Source organism: Sarcophilus harrisii, chromosome 4 (genome assembly GCF_902635505.1).
Source record: "Sarcophilus harrisii chromosome 4, mSarHar1.11, whole genome shotgun sequence".
Lineage (NCBI taxonomy): Eukaryota > Metazoa > Chordata > Mammalia > Dasyuromorphia > Dasyuridae > Sarcophilus > Sarcophilus harrisii.
In genome coordinates this window covers 410,742,631-410,758,360 of record NC_045429.1, presented here as the reverse complement: position 1 = coordinate 410,758,360, position 15,730 = coordinate 410,742,631, and the positions used below count along the sequence as shown (strand labels likewise).

The 15,730-nt window shown below is 35.5% G+C and overlaps 1 protein-coding gene across 5 annotated transcripts in view; it reads left to right on the top strand.

Moving 5' to 3' along the window:
* Window positions 1-2,450: 2,450 nt before the first annotated feature.
* The window catches only part of WDR47 (WD repeat domain 47), a 74,763-nt gene continuing 61,483 nt past the window's right edge, over window positions 2,451-15,730 (top strand). For 2 of the 5 annotated variants that reach the window (XM_031967199.1, XM_031967198.1), the window contains exon 1: window positions 2,845-3,100. In XM_031967199.1, coding sequence (XP_031823059.1) covers window positions 3,099-3,100 — 2 coding nt within the window. In that variant the 5' untranslated portion in view covers window positions 2,845-3,098. Of the gene's footprint in view, window positions 2,760-2,844; window positions 3,101-15,730 lie in introns of those variants that run through there. The other 3 variants (XM_031967201.1, XM_031967200.1, XM_023503418.2) reach the window with 2 other exon arrangements.

The following is a 15,730-nucleotide window of genomic DNA, read 5'->3' as shown; positions in this document are numbered from 1 at the left end:
CAGGAGCAGGTATGTGCTAGTCATCTCAAATGACACCCAAGGGTTGATTATTAAATTTTCAATGAGCACATTTATATCTCAGAAATCAGCAAACACTACAAATATTGATTTATTGTATGGATTGTATTGTATTGTTTTGTTGACAGTCTAGACTTGAGATGGAGGAAATGTTAATAATGCAGGTTAAACTTAAAAACATTTTTTTTTAGAAAAGCTGGTTGGTGGAAAGGGAAGGAATTTATGACCAAAGAAGAACTAGAGATCATTACTGATCACAAAATAGAAAATTTCGACTATACCAAACTGAAAAGTTTTTGTACAAACAAAACTAATGCAGACAAGATTAGAAGGGAAGCAATAAACTGGGAAAATATTTTTACAGTCAGAGGTTCTGATAAAGGCCTCATTTCCAAAGTATATAGAGAATTAACTCTAATTTATAAAAAATCAAGCCATTCTCCAATTGAAAAATGGCCAAAGGATATGAACAGACAATTCTCAGATGAAGAAATTGAAACTATTTCTAGTCATATGAAAAGATGCTCCAAGTCATTATTAATCAGAGAAATGCAAATTAAGACAACTCTAAGATACCACTACACACCTGTCAGATTGGCTAAGATGAAATAATGAAATAAAGGAAAAAATAATGATGATTGTTGGAGAGGATGCGGGAAAACTGGGATACTGATACATTGTTGGAGGAGTTGTGAACGAATCCAACCATTCTGGAGAGCAGTTTGGAACTATGCTCAAAAAGTTATCAAACTGTGCATACCCTTTGATCCAGCAGTGTTACTACTGGGATTATATCCCAAAGAGATTATAAAGAAGGGAAAGGGACCTGTATGTGCACGAATGTTTGTGGCAGCCCTTTTTGTAGTGGCTAGAAACTGGAAACTGAATGGATGTCCATCAGTTGGAGAATGGCTGAATAAATTGTGGTATATGAATATTATGGAATATTACTGTTCTGTAAGAAATGACCAACAGGATGATTTCAGAAAGGCCTGGAGAGACTTACACGAACTGATGCTGAGTGAAATGAGCAGGACCAGGAGATCATTATATACTTCAACAACAATACTATATGATGACCAGTTCTGATGGACCAGGCCATCCTCAGCAACGAGATCAACCAAATCATTTCTAATGGAGCAGTAATGAACTGAACTAGCTATACCCAGAAAAAGAACTCTGGGAGATGACTAAAAACCATTACATTGAATTCCCAATCCCTATATTTATGCACACCTGCATTTTTGATTTCCTTCACAAGCTAATTGTACAATATTTCAGAGTCTGATTCTTTTTGTACAGCAAAATAACGTTTTGGTCATGTATACTTATTGTGTATCTAATTTATAATTTTAATACATTTAACATCTGCTGGTCATCCTGCCATCTAGGGGAGGGGGTGGGGGGAACGAGGGGAGAAATTGGAACAAGAGGTTTGGCAATTGTTAATGCTGTAAAGTTACCCATGCATATATCCTGTAAATAAAAGGCTATTAAATAAAAAAAAAAAAAAAAAAGAAATGAGCAGGACCAGGAGATCATTATATACTTCAACAACAATACTATATGATGACCAGTTCTGATGGACCTGGCCATCCTCAGCAACGAGATCAACCAAATCATTTCCAATGGAGCAGTAATGAACTGAACTAGCTATACCCAGAAAAAGAACTCTGGGAGATGACTAAAAACCATTACATTGAATTCCCAATCCCTATATTTATGCACACCTGCATTTTTGATTTCCTTCACAAGCTAATTGTACAATATTTCAGAGTCTGATTCTTTTTGTACAGCAAAATAATGTTTTGGTCATGTATACTTATTGTGTATCTAATTTATATTTTAATACATTTAACATCTGCTGGTCATCCTGCCATCTAGGGGAGGGGGTGGGGGGAACGAGGGGAGAAATTGGAACAAGAGGTTTGGCAATTGTTAATGCTGTAAAGTTACCCATGCATATATCCTGTAAATAAAAGGCTATTAAATAAAAAAAAAAAAATAGAAAAGCTGGTTGATAAATATTGACAGGGCAACTTTGAACACAGGTCTTTCTTCCTGGCTCTTTCTGGTGCATAAAAGACTATTTGATAAGTGATTGGTATACAAACTGGTGTGATATGGGATAACCTTTATGGGAGGTTATCACACATAACATATCACACACATATCAACCCCCCAGACTGGGAGAAGTGCAAATTGCGTATTGCCCCCAAAGAAGCAAGTGACTTCACTACTTAAGGCTTCCGACATCATGACACTCCAGGGCATCCCCGGGGTCATGAGAATGGGAGGGCTGAGAGTCTCTCTCCCCTCCCCCTCCTCCCAATCTCCTTCTTCTCCCTAGCCTTCCCCTCCCAGCTCCACCCTTCTCCCCCCCTGCCCCTCCCTTCCCCCGCCCCTCCCTTCTTGTCCTAGTCCTTCTCTTCTCCCTAGCAGGATTCCAGTCTCTGCCTTCGGCTCAGGCAGAGGCCTGGCCGCCCGGATTGGCGGGGTCCTGACGAGGCTCAGGGGGCGCCGTGATTGGCTGGAGTTCTTTGGCTCGAGCCCCACTTGACAACTGCAGTCAGGGAGAGGCTGTGCGGGAGCCGCCGCCGCGGGGCCGGGGGAGGGACCGCCTGCCTGACCAAACGAGTGAGGCACGGACGGACAGACCTCTGCGCCAGCAGTCCTTAGCGGCGCCCTCGGGCCTGGCTTTCTCCTCTGTCGCATCTCCGGCTTCCCGCCGGAGCCCCCAGGTGAGCGACCCCTGGGGAGGGGAGAAGGTAGACGAGGCGGGGGCGGGGCCAAGCGTCCGCATCTGGTTCCCTTGGTCACCACCTGTCAGAGGGCCCGGCGCCTGGGAGCCTCCCCGCGCTGGGGAGGGGGACTAGGGGGGGAGGGGACTAGGGAGGGCGTGGGCCTCCCCCCCACCGCCCCCGGCCCCAAGTGCCCTCCCGCAAGGGTCGGACCGAGGAGCGGATGCTTCCCCTTGACTTGCCCGCCGCGGCCCCCCAGCATCCCCCAGAGATGATGCGCCCTGCCCGCTGGGGTCACGGCTCTGAGCGGCCCTGGCGCGCTTCGGCTCTGCGCCTCTTATGTAAGGGGGGGCCGTGGTATTGTGGGCCACGGGGTTGTGGGCGGGGGCACTGCGTGGAAGGGAAGGTCGCGGGTGCGAGGGGGGAGGGGGGAGAGTCGGGGGAGAGCTGCTCCCGGCATTCGGAAAAGGCTGGAACAGGCTGGAACGGGAGGGGCCGGGCCCAGCCCAAAGAGGGCTGCCAGCGCGGACTCCCTCTTCCTCGGCTTTATTTGGGGGGTGGATTAATTTGACCAAATGATTCTCTTTAACCTCCCAAATAAAGCAATACTAATCTGTCATCCTGACTGAAGGACTTTTCTGAGCAACTTGGTTCCCCTTCCTGCATGAAAGGAGTCTTTGTTCCATCCCGATTCGTAGATTATGATCCTAACACTTATATACCCTCTTTCCCTTCCTTTGTTGTGATTTAATAGAATGTTTCATAATGTTGGTAGCAGGAAAATGAATCTCTGGGTTTTTAATTTATTGCAAAGGATTTGCAATTATTGCTATTATATGTTTTTTTTGTCTCTAGTGTCACGTGTAAGTAGCGACTCCCCCCCACCCCCCCATTAAACTAGAAAGGAGAATAAACAAATAGTGTTGTTCTCTGTTAAATCATGTACTCGTCACTTTTGGAAATTATAGTGATAAATCATTTTATTTAGGGAAAGTAGTTTAATTTTAAGGTGATGTGAAACTATTGTATTCTATTATATTTAAGTGACTCCCAGCAATTTTATATTTGCTTTTTTTTTTTTTAAGAGATGTTAAATTAGTCATAGTTGCTCTATCCTTTTATTCTTTTTTTGCTTCCAAATAAAGATAATAAAAAAGGGATTTAAACAAATGACATAAACTAAAAGAAGAGGGAATCATTCATATTCTTGTTTTGTGACAACTATTTAAACCTTGTCTTTCTTATTCCGTTTGTAGAATAAGGCTTTTCAGCTACCTACCAAATGCACAGGATATCAGTATTTTAATACAAGGTATGACTCCATTTGGGAGTCTTAAAAAAAAATGCTAAGATGCTGAGAATTCGTGTCTAGATCACCAGTTCTAATGCATTGTAAGATCACCTGAGTTGAAATCTTATTCTGCTGTTTACTGGACCTTGCTTAAGTGCATTTCTTTATAAATGAGGATAACGCCTATTATTTTAATAACAGGAATATTAGTTAAATGATACTTGTGACATGTTGAAAATAAAGTGCTGTCAACTCATAATTGTTCACACTAATAGAGGGAAACATTGGCAGGGATAATTGATGCATAATTCAGTCTTTTGGTTAGGGTCAAGGAGATGTTCCTCACATGGTAGAAACTATTAGGGAATTAAGAAACTTGTTGGCAGTGCAGAATTGTATCCCAGAACAAGCTTGGACATGCTAGAGTTTGGTAATAGGGAATCTTAATGTGAGGTGTTTACCACTTGGCAGAGGTCTTTGATTTCCTAATGTTACATGGTCATTCTCAGTAACTCTGTCAAGACTGCTTCTTTGCTATATGGCCTCAATTTACCTGGAGGCATATGACATCAGGGATAAGCTTCCAAGAATCTTAAATTTGTCTATTGGGTACTCTGATAATCTTTGGAATCTCTCTACTAACTTCAAATAATCTCTTAATTGTCAAATTTGGTGGCCTTTTCTGAACTCTGGTATTTGTCACTTTAATCACTCTCTCTTCTCTAGACTTTTTTTTTTCTTTTTTTTGGCACTGTTCTCTCTTTTTTTCTCCTGCCTATATGACTGTGTATTCTCAATCTGTTGTACTGGATCATCATTCATATCATTCTCTTACCTATGGGTATTTTTAAGACTCTGACCCAGACCTCTTCTCTCTAGTCCCTCACTTAGTGACATTATCAGCTTCCATTTGCAAATGTCTCCCAGATCTATATATCCAGCCCTTGTTGCTTTACTGAGTTCTGGTATTATATCACCAGCTGCTCTTTATTCAAACTGAATTCATACTGTTGGCATCTTAAACTTATTGTGAATAAAATGGAAATCATCTGTCCATATATATGTATATGGACATATGTGTATGTCTATAATATACCCCTTTTCAGGAGTTTTTTTTGTTGTTAAAGATACTACCATTCTTATATTCACCCACATTTGAAACCTTGGTGTCATCCTCTATTTTGTCCTCTCTTTCATGATATCATGTATCCAGTAGATTGCCCAATCTTTTTGCTTCTATATATAACTCAGTATCTCTTCCTCTCTTTCCATTCACATGGCCACTTTAGTTTATGTCCTTATCACTTCTTCCCTCAGTATTACTGCAATCACCTCCTAATTGTTTTTGTTTTTGTTTGCTGAGGCAATTGGGGTTAAGTGACTTGCCCAGGGTCACACAGCTGGGAAGTGTTACGTATGTGAGACTAGATTTGAACTCAGGTCCTCCAGACTTCAGGACTGCTGGCTCTATGCACTGTGCTACCTAGCTGTCCTGCTTCTAATTGGTTTTCTTGTATTAAGAACTTCCTCACTCCAATCTATCACACAAAGACCATTGTGATTTTCCTAAAGCACAGATTTTGATCATGCCACTCTCCTACTTAAACTCTTCCTATTTCCTCTGGGATCAAAAAGAAAGTCTTCTCTTTGGTATTTAATGATCTTCACAACCTGTAAACATCTTATTTTTTCAATATTATCACATATGACTCCCCTTCTGCCACTGTTTCTCACACATCATACTCCATCTCCCTTCTCTATGTCTTTACCTCTTCCCTAGAAAGTACTCCCTCCTCATCTGTTAAGAATGCCTAGTTTTCTCAGACACTTAACACTTCCTAGCTGTGTGATCCTGGACAAGTCACTTAACCCCAATTGCCTCAGCAAAAAAAAAAAAAAAAAAAAAAAGAATCCCTAGTTTCCCTTAAAGTTCAACTCACATTATACATGAAGCCTTTCCTAAAACCACAGCTACTATTTTCTGCTCTTCCTCCAAATTACCTTGATTTTATTTAGTAAATGCACACACATAGATACACATCTATTTTGTTTTGATAGAATGTAAACTCCTTAAAGACAACATCTATTTGACTTTCCTTTATATCTTCAATACCGGATATAGTAAGTGCTTAATAATTGCTTGCTGGTTGATTTTTAAAAAAAGTCTTCTATAAGTCTTTTTTCTATAACCTTCTCATGTAATTTAAAACTTTTTATTGTTTTGGAGTATGTGAAATAAGTGGCATCTTATGCCAGAACTTGGCATTTATTTTTGTATCAGTGAAAGATTATAGATAGATTTTATTTGATTTGGGATTAAAGAAACAATTTGGATAATGAGTGGGTATTTCCTAACTCTTTTCATTTGAGGAAAATGGAAGATTTTATTTAAAATTACTCCTATCTGAAAATGCATACTTTCTTTAAAAAACAATATTTTCCCATGGACAAATTTAATTGGTACTGATAGGGGCTCTGTTTTGTGACACTTGTTGACAGGATGAAAAAGAAAATGGAATTTTGAGGAAAATGTTCACCTACTAAAAATGAGTTTTCTGAATATGAGATTACAAATGCTTGTGGTAGACATGCTTGATATGCTATAGAAGTTTTGTTTCAAATTCTTATAAATTTGTTTAAAATATTTTGTATTTTATTAATTATATTACATTACATTAAATATGTACCTTTGAAAATAACATTGGATAGAGTTTTTCTCTCCCTATTTTAAATAAACTAAGATTTGAAAATATTGTTGCGAAAATATTTCACTGAATAACTTGTAAAGCATCTTTTTTTTTTAATGGATCTGTGATTTTTCATTGGTGTAGAAGCTGTCCTCGACCAATGCACACCAGCATCTATTAAGCAATTTGGAGATTTAGAAAATTATGTGCAGCACTGAGAGATAAAGTGACTTATTAAGGGTCATTGTTAAGGAAATTTCTGTAAGAAGGTGAATTTATACCCAGGACTTTCTGATTTCAGGACTGTTTGTCTATCCACTAAATTCTGTCATTTCTCAGTATGATCTTAGACAATAGCAATAACTTAATAAAATATAGAAATTTATAGCATTTTTATTTAGCTCAATTCTGATCAGAATCACATCTGGAATGTTATATTCCATTTTGGTTGCCCCAGTCTGAGTGATATTGACAGTTAAAGTCTGCCTATGAGATGGTGAAGGCATCATAGAGTGTTGACATTGTTCAGTTTTGTCTGGCTCTTCCTGACCCCATTCAGAATTTTCTTGACAAAAACACTAGAGTAGGTTTGCCATTTCTTTCTCCTGCTTATTTTATGGATGGGGAAACTGAGGCAAACAAGGTTAAATGACTTACCCAAGATCTCACAGCTAGTGAGTGTGAGGCTGAATTTGAACTCAGGTCTTCCTGACTCTAGGTCCAGTGTTCTGTCTGCTGAGCCATCTTTGTAATTTTCATTCAGTTGTTTTCAGTCACCTCTGACTTTTTGACCCCTTTTGGCATTTTCTTGGCAAAAATACTCAAGTGGTTTTGCTGTTTCCTTCTCTAGCAATTTTACAGATGAAAAAACAGACAAACAGGAGTAAGTGACTTGTTCAGGATAAGATAACTAGTAAGTGTCTGAAATCAGATTTGAACTGAGGTCTTTTCCTAACGATTAGATTTTTCCAGTGATAGAATGGGCATTTTCCATAAGAAGTGAGCTCCTTGTCATCATTGAAAGGCTCCAAAGTTTCCAGGGAACCATTTGTCAGAGATGCTGTAGAATCAATTACACTTTGGAAAGCTTGACTAACTACAATTTATAATGAACTTGTATGTATACATATAATACACATGTGTTCATATAATTAGTAAACATGAAATTAACATATATCTTTGTCTACATTATCTATTTACGGAAATATGTAGATAGATTGTACTGTTTGCTAATAGTAAATTCTAAAATAAAAAGCTTAATAGAGGCAGCTAAGTGGCTCAATGAATAGAGTGTTGGCCTTGAGTCAGGAAGACTGGAGTTCAAATCCTGCCTCAGATACTCACTAGCTTTGTAACCCTAGGCAGGTCACTTAGCCTTGGTTGCCTTATTCTGGTGGACAAAAATAGAAAACTGTTCTAGTACCTTTGCCAAGAAAACCTCCATAGAGGGGTCACAAAAAATCAGCATGGTATGGTTGAATAATAACCAAAAAATCATTATGGCTAATTTCACAATATCTACTCCATTATAAGGAGTAGTATAGATAGTGAGTTGGCTTCTGAATCTGGAAAACCTGAGTTCAGTCAAGTATTATATCTTCCATATATTGGCAGGACCTTAGGCAAGTCACTTTCTGTGCCCTAGTAACTTTTTAGTTTAACAGGTGTAGCTGCATGATTGCATTGGTAGAATTCACTATTCCTTTTCACGCTGGAAAGTGGAGGCATTGAATATAGACAGCTTTTTTCTAGGAATATGACTGAAAAAGAGGAGAGATATTGGATATTATGCTTGGGAGGGTAGAAAGGTAAATGAAGATTTTTTTTTTAAGCTAGGAAAGAGGTAATAGATACTGAAAGGTTGAAGATGAAAGAGAGGGAAGAGATGAGCTCTAAGAAAAAGTTTAAATTTTTTTGTGTCACAGATCTCTTTGTTATTTGGGTGAAGCCTATATGACTCACATCTTAGAATAAATACAAAAAATAAAATACAAAAGTTTTCAAAGGTTACCTGCCAAATTGAAATAAAGTTTATAATTTTTTTTTCCATTCAAGTGTATAGATCTGACATAGATCTCTTTTGTATCTATGATCCCAGGTAAAGAACTCCTGCTTTTGGAAGAGAAAAGAAGAGGGATGTAGTGTGCAAATAGAGGAGTTAGCCTGTCTCATTCCTATTTTTTCTTACACCTCTCTCCCATCAAACCCTTTTCATCGTCCAAAGTGAAAAATATTAATATTAAACTTACATAATGGAAAGCATTTTTGAAAAAATGAAAGCCACATTTGGTCATCTTTGAAAAGTCTCACAACCTAATGTATCTTTGTGTAATAATAGATAGCAAAAATACATGATTTTCAGTAGGAATACAAGTATATGAAACAAGCACAAGTTTTATGCTTTGACTTAATGCAGTATGAATTAAATCATGATTGAAATGTCATAATTAGTATACATTTTATTCAAAATACAGATATTGAAACTTTTTAGATTTCTTAGTCAAATATTTCTATATGTTTAAGATAGGTTTAGTATCTAAATTATTATTAATGACATAGAATTATAGTTATAAACTTATCCTGTTTTGAATTTTTTTTGTATCATTTTGTATAGATATACACCCATACTTTTTAAGCTCAAAAGTAAAAATCATAATAATCCTTTGGTTTCTTATTTTTTTCTTTTCTAAAATTTTCCTTGGAGTAAATTTAGATTTTTAGGAATCATAGTTTTGAGAATTAGGAAGGGCTAGGGAATTTAATGTTAGGCATTAATTTTAGAGACAGTTTCTCAAAAAAGGGAAACTAGAACTTTGATTTCTAATGGGAAACTAGAACTTTGATTTCTAGTTCATTGCTTTGTTGATGAATCCTTTGTTCCTCTGGAAAAATGTAACAGTCTAGTCAGCTTGATGATGCAGATTTTTAAATTACTAGTAGGGCATTTTGTGATTCACAATTTTTGGGTAAACATTTTTTGCTGTTTCTCTCATGGATGTGATCTGATTTTAAATAAAAGAGTATAGAAGATAAAGACTGCGTAAAAATATAACAGCTAGAGGAAAGAGGAAGAGATTTCTGTGTTTCTGTATTCAAACCTTCATCCTTAGGGACTGGTGATCAACATCAATTACATTTTACTGTGATCAATTTTTGGAGAGTGGGTTGGAGGGGAGATTGTAATTAGACATTCAAAGAATTCCATTGTTGCCATATTTGGTTAGCATTTTCTTAATGCTTAAAAAAAATTAAGATAACTTTCCTTTTCTCAAACTTTAATTTATTTTGAAATATCAGATTTATTTAAATTGTCTTGTTTTTAATGTTGCAATATTCAAGGATCATGCTGCTTTTAAAGATAATGCTATTACTAGATTTCTGAAATAGATTATTTTTAAGACTTTCAAGATCTGATTCTTTAATTTTTGCATTTGAACTATTTTTTTTGAAGTCTTACAGTAGATAAATATTTTATGATTTACCTAAAGAGTTAAACTTCTGGGAATAATAAGCTATATTGATTGAGGATTTCATGGTATTTTCATGACAACATGTTTTTATAGGTTTTTATTAATTAATAGAAACATCTTAAAATAGTCCTATAAATATTTATCTTGAAGAACAAATCAATATCTAGATCATCACATATGAGGATAATTATTATAACTTCTAGCAAAATAAAAATGTATAGTTTGGGATATAAATATTTTAAACACATATGATTTGTTCTTCAACAATCTGCCAAAGTCAATGGAAGAAATAGAGTTTAAGTGAGAATAGAAAGTATTGTAGAATCTAAAAATTGGAAGAAATTTCCTAGTTGGAAGAATTGTCAATAATTGAATCTTAGAAGAGAGAGAGTTACAGGTATAGAGAATGGCAGGTGTAAAGACATCAAGATAGAAGAGTACAGGATGAGACAGGAATGGCTAATGGTTCACTATAGCAATATTTTTGAGTGCTCAATCATCAGTACCATGAAATAATGCTGGAGAGATGAATTATAGCCCAATTATAGAAGATCTTGATTGCCATGCCAGAGAATTATGCATCCTTTGGTGGGCAGTGGGAAATACCAGAAGAGAATGTCATCAGATCTGTATTTCTTTACTATTTAGATGGATTTGTGATATCTGAAATTTGGGTACTCCTTTTGATGATGTATATATTAAACCAAGTTATGTCTACTTATCCCATGTAACTCTCATTCATAGCCTTCTAATAAATCTGTTACAGGAGATCTGCCTAACATATAACATAAGAGGATCCTTTCTCTAGTTCTCTTGATTATTGCAATTGCCAAACCAATCAAACTACCATGAATTGAGTTCTTAACAAAATAATTTTTTTGGTGGGGGAAGCAAGAAAAGATTAAGAATCTCAAGGGAAGTATTGAGAAAAGTGAGAAGGAATAATAAAACCTTACCAAAACCAGATCTAAAACTATAATAGCAAAGCAGTGATCATCAGAACTGTTTGGTACAGGTTAAAAAGAATGACTAGGTATCCAACATAGAGAAGCAAACAAACTGCTCTTCATAAGTACAAAGATTCTAGCAAAGGGGTACTGATTCTGTGACAGAAGATTGCTAGGAAAACTGGAAACCAGTCTGAGAGAAAATAGGGATAGACCAACATTTCACATTATATAAGACAGGCTCCCAATGAAGACATAGATAGAAAAGAAATCCTATCATAGCAATTAGAAGAACAAGAAAGAAATTATCTTTCAGATATATGGAACAATAGTATTAGAATTATTTTCTCCAATAAAGGTCTTATCCAAGATATTAAATAATTGATTAAAAATTTTGAGGAAAAGATCTCTTCTTCAATGGATAAATAGGCAAAAGATATGAACAGGTATGTGGTCTCAAAGTAAGAAATCCAAGCTATCAATAGTCATAAGAAGAAGTGCTTTAACTAATACTTAGAAAACTACAAATTAAAACAATTCTGAAGTTCCATGTCATACCAATTAAATTGACAAAAATGGAAAACTACAAATATTGGAGAGGTTTTGAGAGGAATAGAATGGCATATTATTGTTCCATAAGAAATCATTTAAGGGATAATTTCAGAGAAACCTGAAAAAATTTTGTGAACTGAAACAGAGTAGAACCAGAAAATAATTTATTCAATAAAAATGTTGTAAAGAAAAGTCACCATTGAAATACTTAAAAGAGTACTCTGATGAATGTACTACTGTGATTCTGGATCATTAAACGTAGATGTAGCCTGCTACTTACGATTAGAGAGGTGATGAATTAAAAGTAAAGAGTAAAACACAGGTTTTGGACATAGCGTAGGAATTTGTTTTGTTTGATTCTGATGTATATTTATTACAAAAGTTTTTTCTTTTTTTTTTTTCCCTCCCAGTTAGAGGGAAGGGAATAGTAATTAGAGTAGCCAAAAAAGAAACAAAAGAAAGAAGAGGGCCATTGAAGCATTTTTAAATTTTTATAAAAATATGTTATTTGTTAACATTCATTTACAATTTTGTTTTGAGCTTTATATTGTTTCTCCTTCTAGTCTCTCCCTTCCTCATTGAGAAGGCAAGAAATATGATATCAAATAGTGAAGTTGTGCTAAATATATTTCCATATTAGTCATGTTGTTAAAAAAGAAAAGGCTAAGAGAATAAAGTTTAAAAATTAAACTTTTTGAAATTTTTTAAAAGAATGCATGGGAAAGAATAGAGTGTTAGAAGGAAATACACATAAGCAGACAACTTTGAAAGCCACAGGTTAAATTCATCATTTACTTAAAAGGAATAGTAAGTTGTTCATTGAGATTCACAGTTTCATACATAATCCTCTTTCTGTTCCAATTTATATTTAGAAATATTCATTTTTAGGATATCACATGGTCTTTTTTCCCCCAGACATACATTTTTCTGATACATATTTCTTTATACTGTTTCTTCTGCATGGCTTTTTGTTTATTGAGTTGTAGCCTGTTCATTAAGTGATTGCTCAGGGTCACATAGTAAGTATTTGAGACCAGATTTGATGAGTCTTTCTGACAGCAGGCCAACTGTCTTCACTATGCCATCTAGCACTTTCTATTCTCCTTTGAGTGAAATTCAAATTATTTTTTTTTGGGGGGGGGAAACTGTTATATTTTATAATCGGTGATAATAAATATCACCAGGAGAATATTGCTATTAAAAGGCTGGGCAATTCTTTCAAGGAAAGCCTAGGTAATTAAAAACATTGCTTAAATTTCTCAAGGGTAATCTAGTCTGCTTTCCCCTCTCTGGTCAGTTCTGGACTCAACTTACTGTCCATTTGCAGCATCTTTCCAAGATAAATATACTGTCAATTAGGAGACACATTGGATATATTATTGGAATGAAATCAAGCTGATCTGATTTGAAATCTGACTTTAGGCACTTAACTGACTGTGTAATTACCCTGGGAAAGTCACTTAACCTTTCAACTTCAGTTTCCTCATATGATAAATGGGAGTAATAATAAGCACCTACCTCTCAAGGTTGTTGTGAGATAAAAGGAGTTAATATTTTAAAGCACTTTGTCAACCTTAAATGCTGTATAAATGCTAGCTGTTATCATTATTACTACTACTATCAGTGGACCAATGTTGTAGGTTATCTTGTTAACTGCATATTATAGCCTGAATGATAGGTAACTTCATCCACTTATTTTCTCTTTTTCTTTTCCTAATGAATGGTTTCCTATGAATGGTTGAAATTTTTGAAACAAAGGTTAAACTCATGTGTTAGGAAATTACTTGTGTACATATGTGAAGGATAAATTGGATAAGAAGTGGCTGAACATGAGGAAACATTTGGGAGACTTACCATATCAGGTGAAAAGTTGGTGAGGCCCTGAATTAGTGTCTGGACAATGGAAATAGAAAGGAGGGGAATTACAGGAGAGAGTTTGTAAAGGTTGAGTCAGTAGGAAGAAGGAAGCGTATGGGTGACTGAAAGAATGATGGTACCATCATTTAAAAAAGGAAAGTTGGGAGGAATGAGTTTGGTTAAAAAAGAAAAAGAACTAAGTTTTAGACATGTTGAGTTTGATATGATGGTAGTTTCAAAGTGAAAGTGTTCATCAGGAACTGGAAATGGAGGACTGGAAATCAGAGAAATTTAAAACTAAATAGAGAAATTTGGAAGTCATCCATATAAAACTGATATTTGAAATCATTGAAATAAATGAGATTGCCAAGAAGAGTACCTGACCTAAAAGAGGACCCATGACAGAGTTCTGGGCTACCCTTAAAGGTCAAGTAAAGAAGATTTGGATTTCTTAGACAGGTGGTTAGTGAACCAGGAGAAATGAGAATGGGCAGATGAGAGAGATTACAGAAAGAGAGAATCAGATTGGTGACTAATTGCTTGAATATTGAAGATGGGAGAAGCCAAAGATACACTGAAGTCATAAAACTGATTAGGTAATCCCATTGACATGCTTACTAGTCAGAAACAAGATGAACAGATGATGAGTTTCATGGAGATATTCAATGGGCTTTTGGAAATGTGAATTTGGAGTTCAGAAGAAAAATAATGTCAGAGAAAAGGATTTGAAAATCATTTGTATAAAAGTGATAATAATTGAGACTGGTTTTAGATGTTATCATCAAGGTTGGTAATATTGAGAGAATAGAGAATGCTGACTCCAGAGTCTTGGGAAGCATATTTATTAAGGCAATGAGAAGAGGGGCTAATGGAGAGTAAGAGAAAGAACAATCTAAGAAAAGCCATAATAGAAAAGTGTAAAGGAAAGCATGGTAGGAGATTTTATTAATAAGTTCAATTTCATTTAATCTCTCTCCAGATATTTTCTTCAAATTAAAATTTTCAAATGTTTTCATTATTTCTTTGTTCAATTGCAAGGTATCACTCTTGTTGCAAAGTTGAAGAGCAAATTTTTGGTTAGGGAAAACGAATGAAGTCTGTTTTAAATACTTTTTCCATTAAGGCAATAGATATCCAAATTGCAAAAAACCTGAGTTTCAAAATTCTATTGCCCTAATTTTGATTTATCATTCTTGTCCCCATTTTTTCCCCAGCAAATTTTAATTTCAAATAAGTAAAATAATTTCATAATACATTTTTATTTGAAAGGAAGTGTATATTTTTGAAATTTCTTCTTTTTTGGAAAGTCATTGATGAACATATTTTTATGGATTTTTCTCACCTGTACTACAAATCAAATGTACATGACTTTATTTTCATTTCTATAATTTTCACTTTATTATTGCCAAAATTATACCTTCAAGGTAAAAAAGTATCTCCTACAAATGACTTTTCTTGTAATTTTGTTTCATAGGGTAATAAAATGGAATTGACATCTGGAATTGAATTTTGGTTGATGATAATTTCACTTCCTCAGTGTTTTATCTATTTTTAAAGACTATTTTCATCCAATTCATATAATGAATTCTCCAACTAAAAGTTTTATTCTTTTTTTATTATTATTATAGCTTTTTATTTACAAGATATATGCATAGGTAATTTTTCAGCATTGACAGTTGCAAATCCTTTTATTCCAACCTTTCCCCTCCTTCCTCCCACCCCTTCCCCCAGATGGCAGATTGACCAATACATGTTAAATATGTTAAAGTATAAGTTAAATACAATATATGTATACATGTCCAAACAGTTATTTTGCTGTACAAAAAGAATTGGACTTTGTACACCATTTGGTGTACAGTTAGCCTGTGAAGGAAATCAAAAATACAGGTGGACAAAAATAGAGGGACTGGGAATTCTACGTAGTGGTTCATAGTCATTTCCCAGAGTTCTTTCACTGGGTGTAGCTGGTTCAATTCATTACTGCTCTATTGGAACTGATTTGGTTCATCTCATTCTTGAAGAGGGCCAGGTCCATCAGAATTGATCATCATATAGTATTGTTGTTGAAGTATATAATGATCTGATCCTGCTCATTTCACTCAGCATCAGTTCATGTAAGTCTATCCAGGCCTTTCTGAAATCCTCCTGCTGGTCATTTTTACAGAAC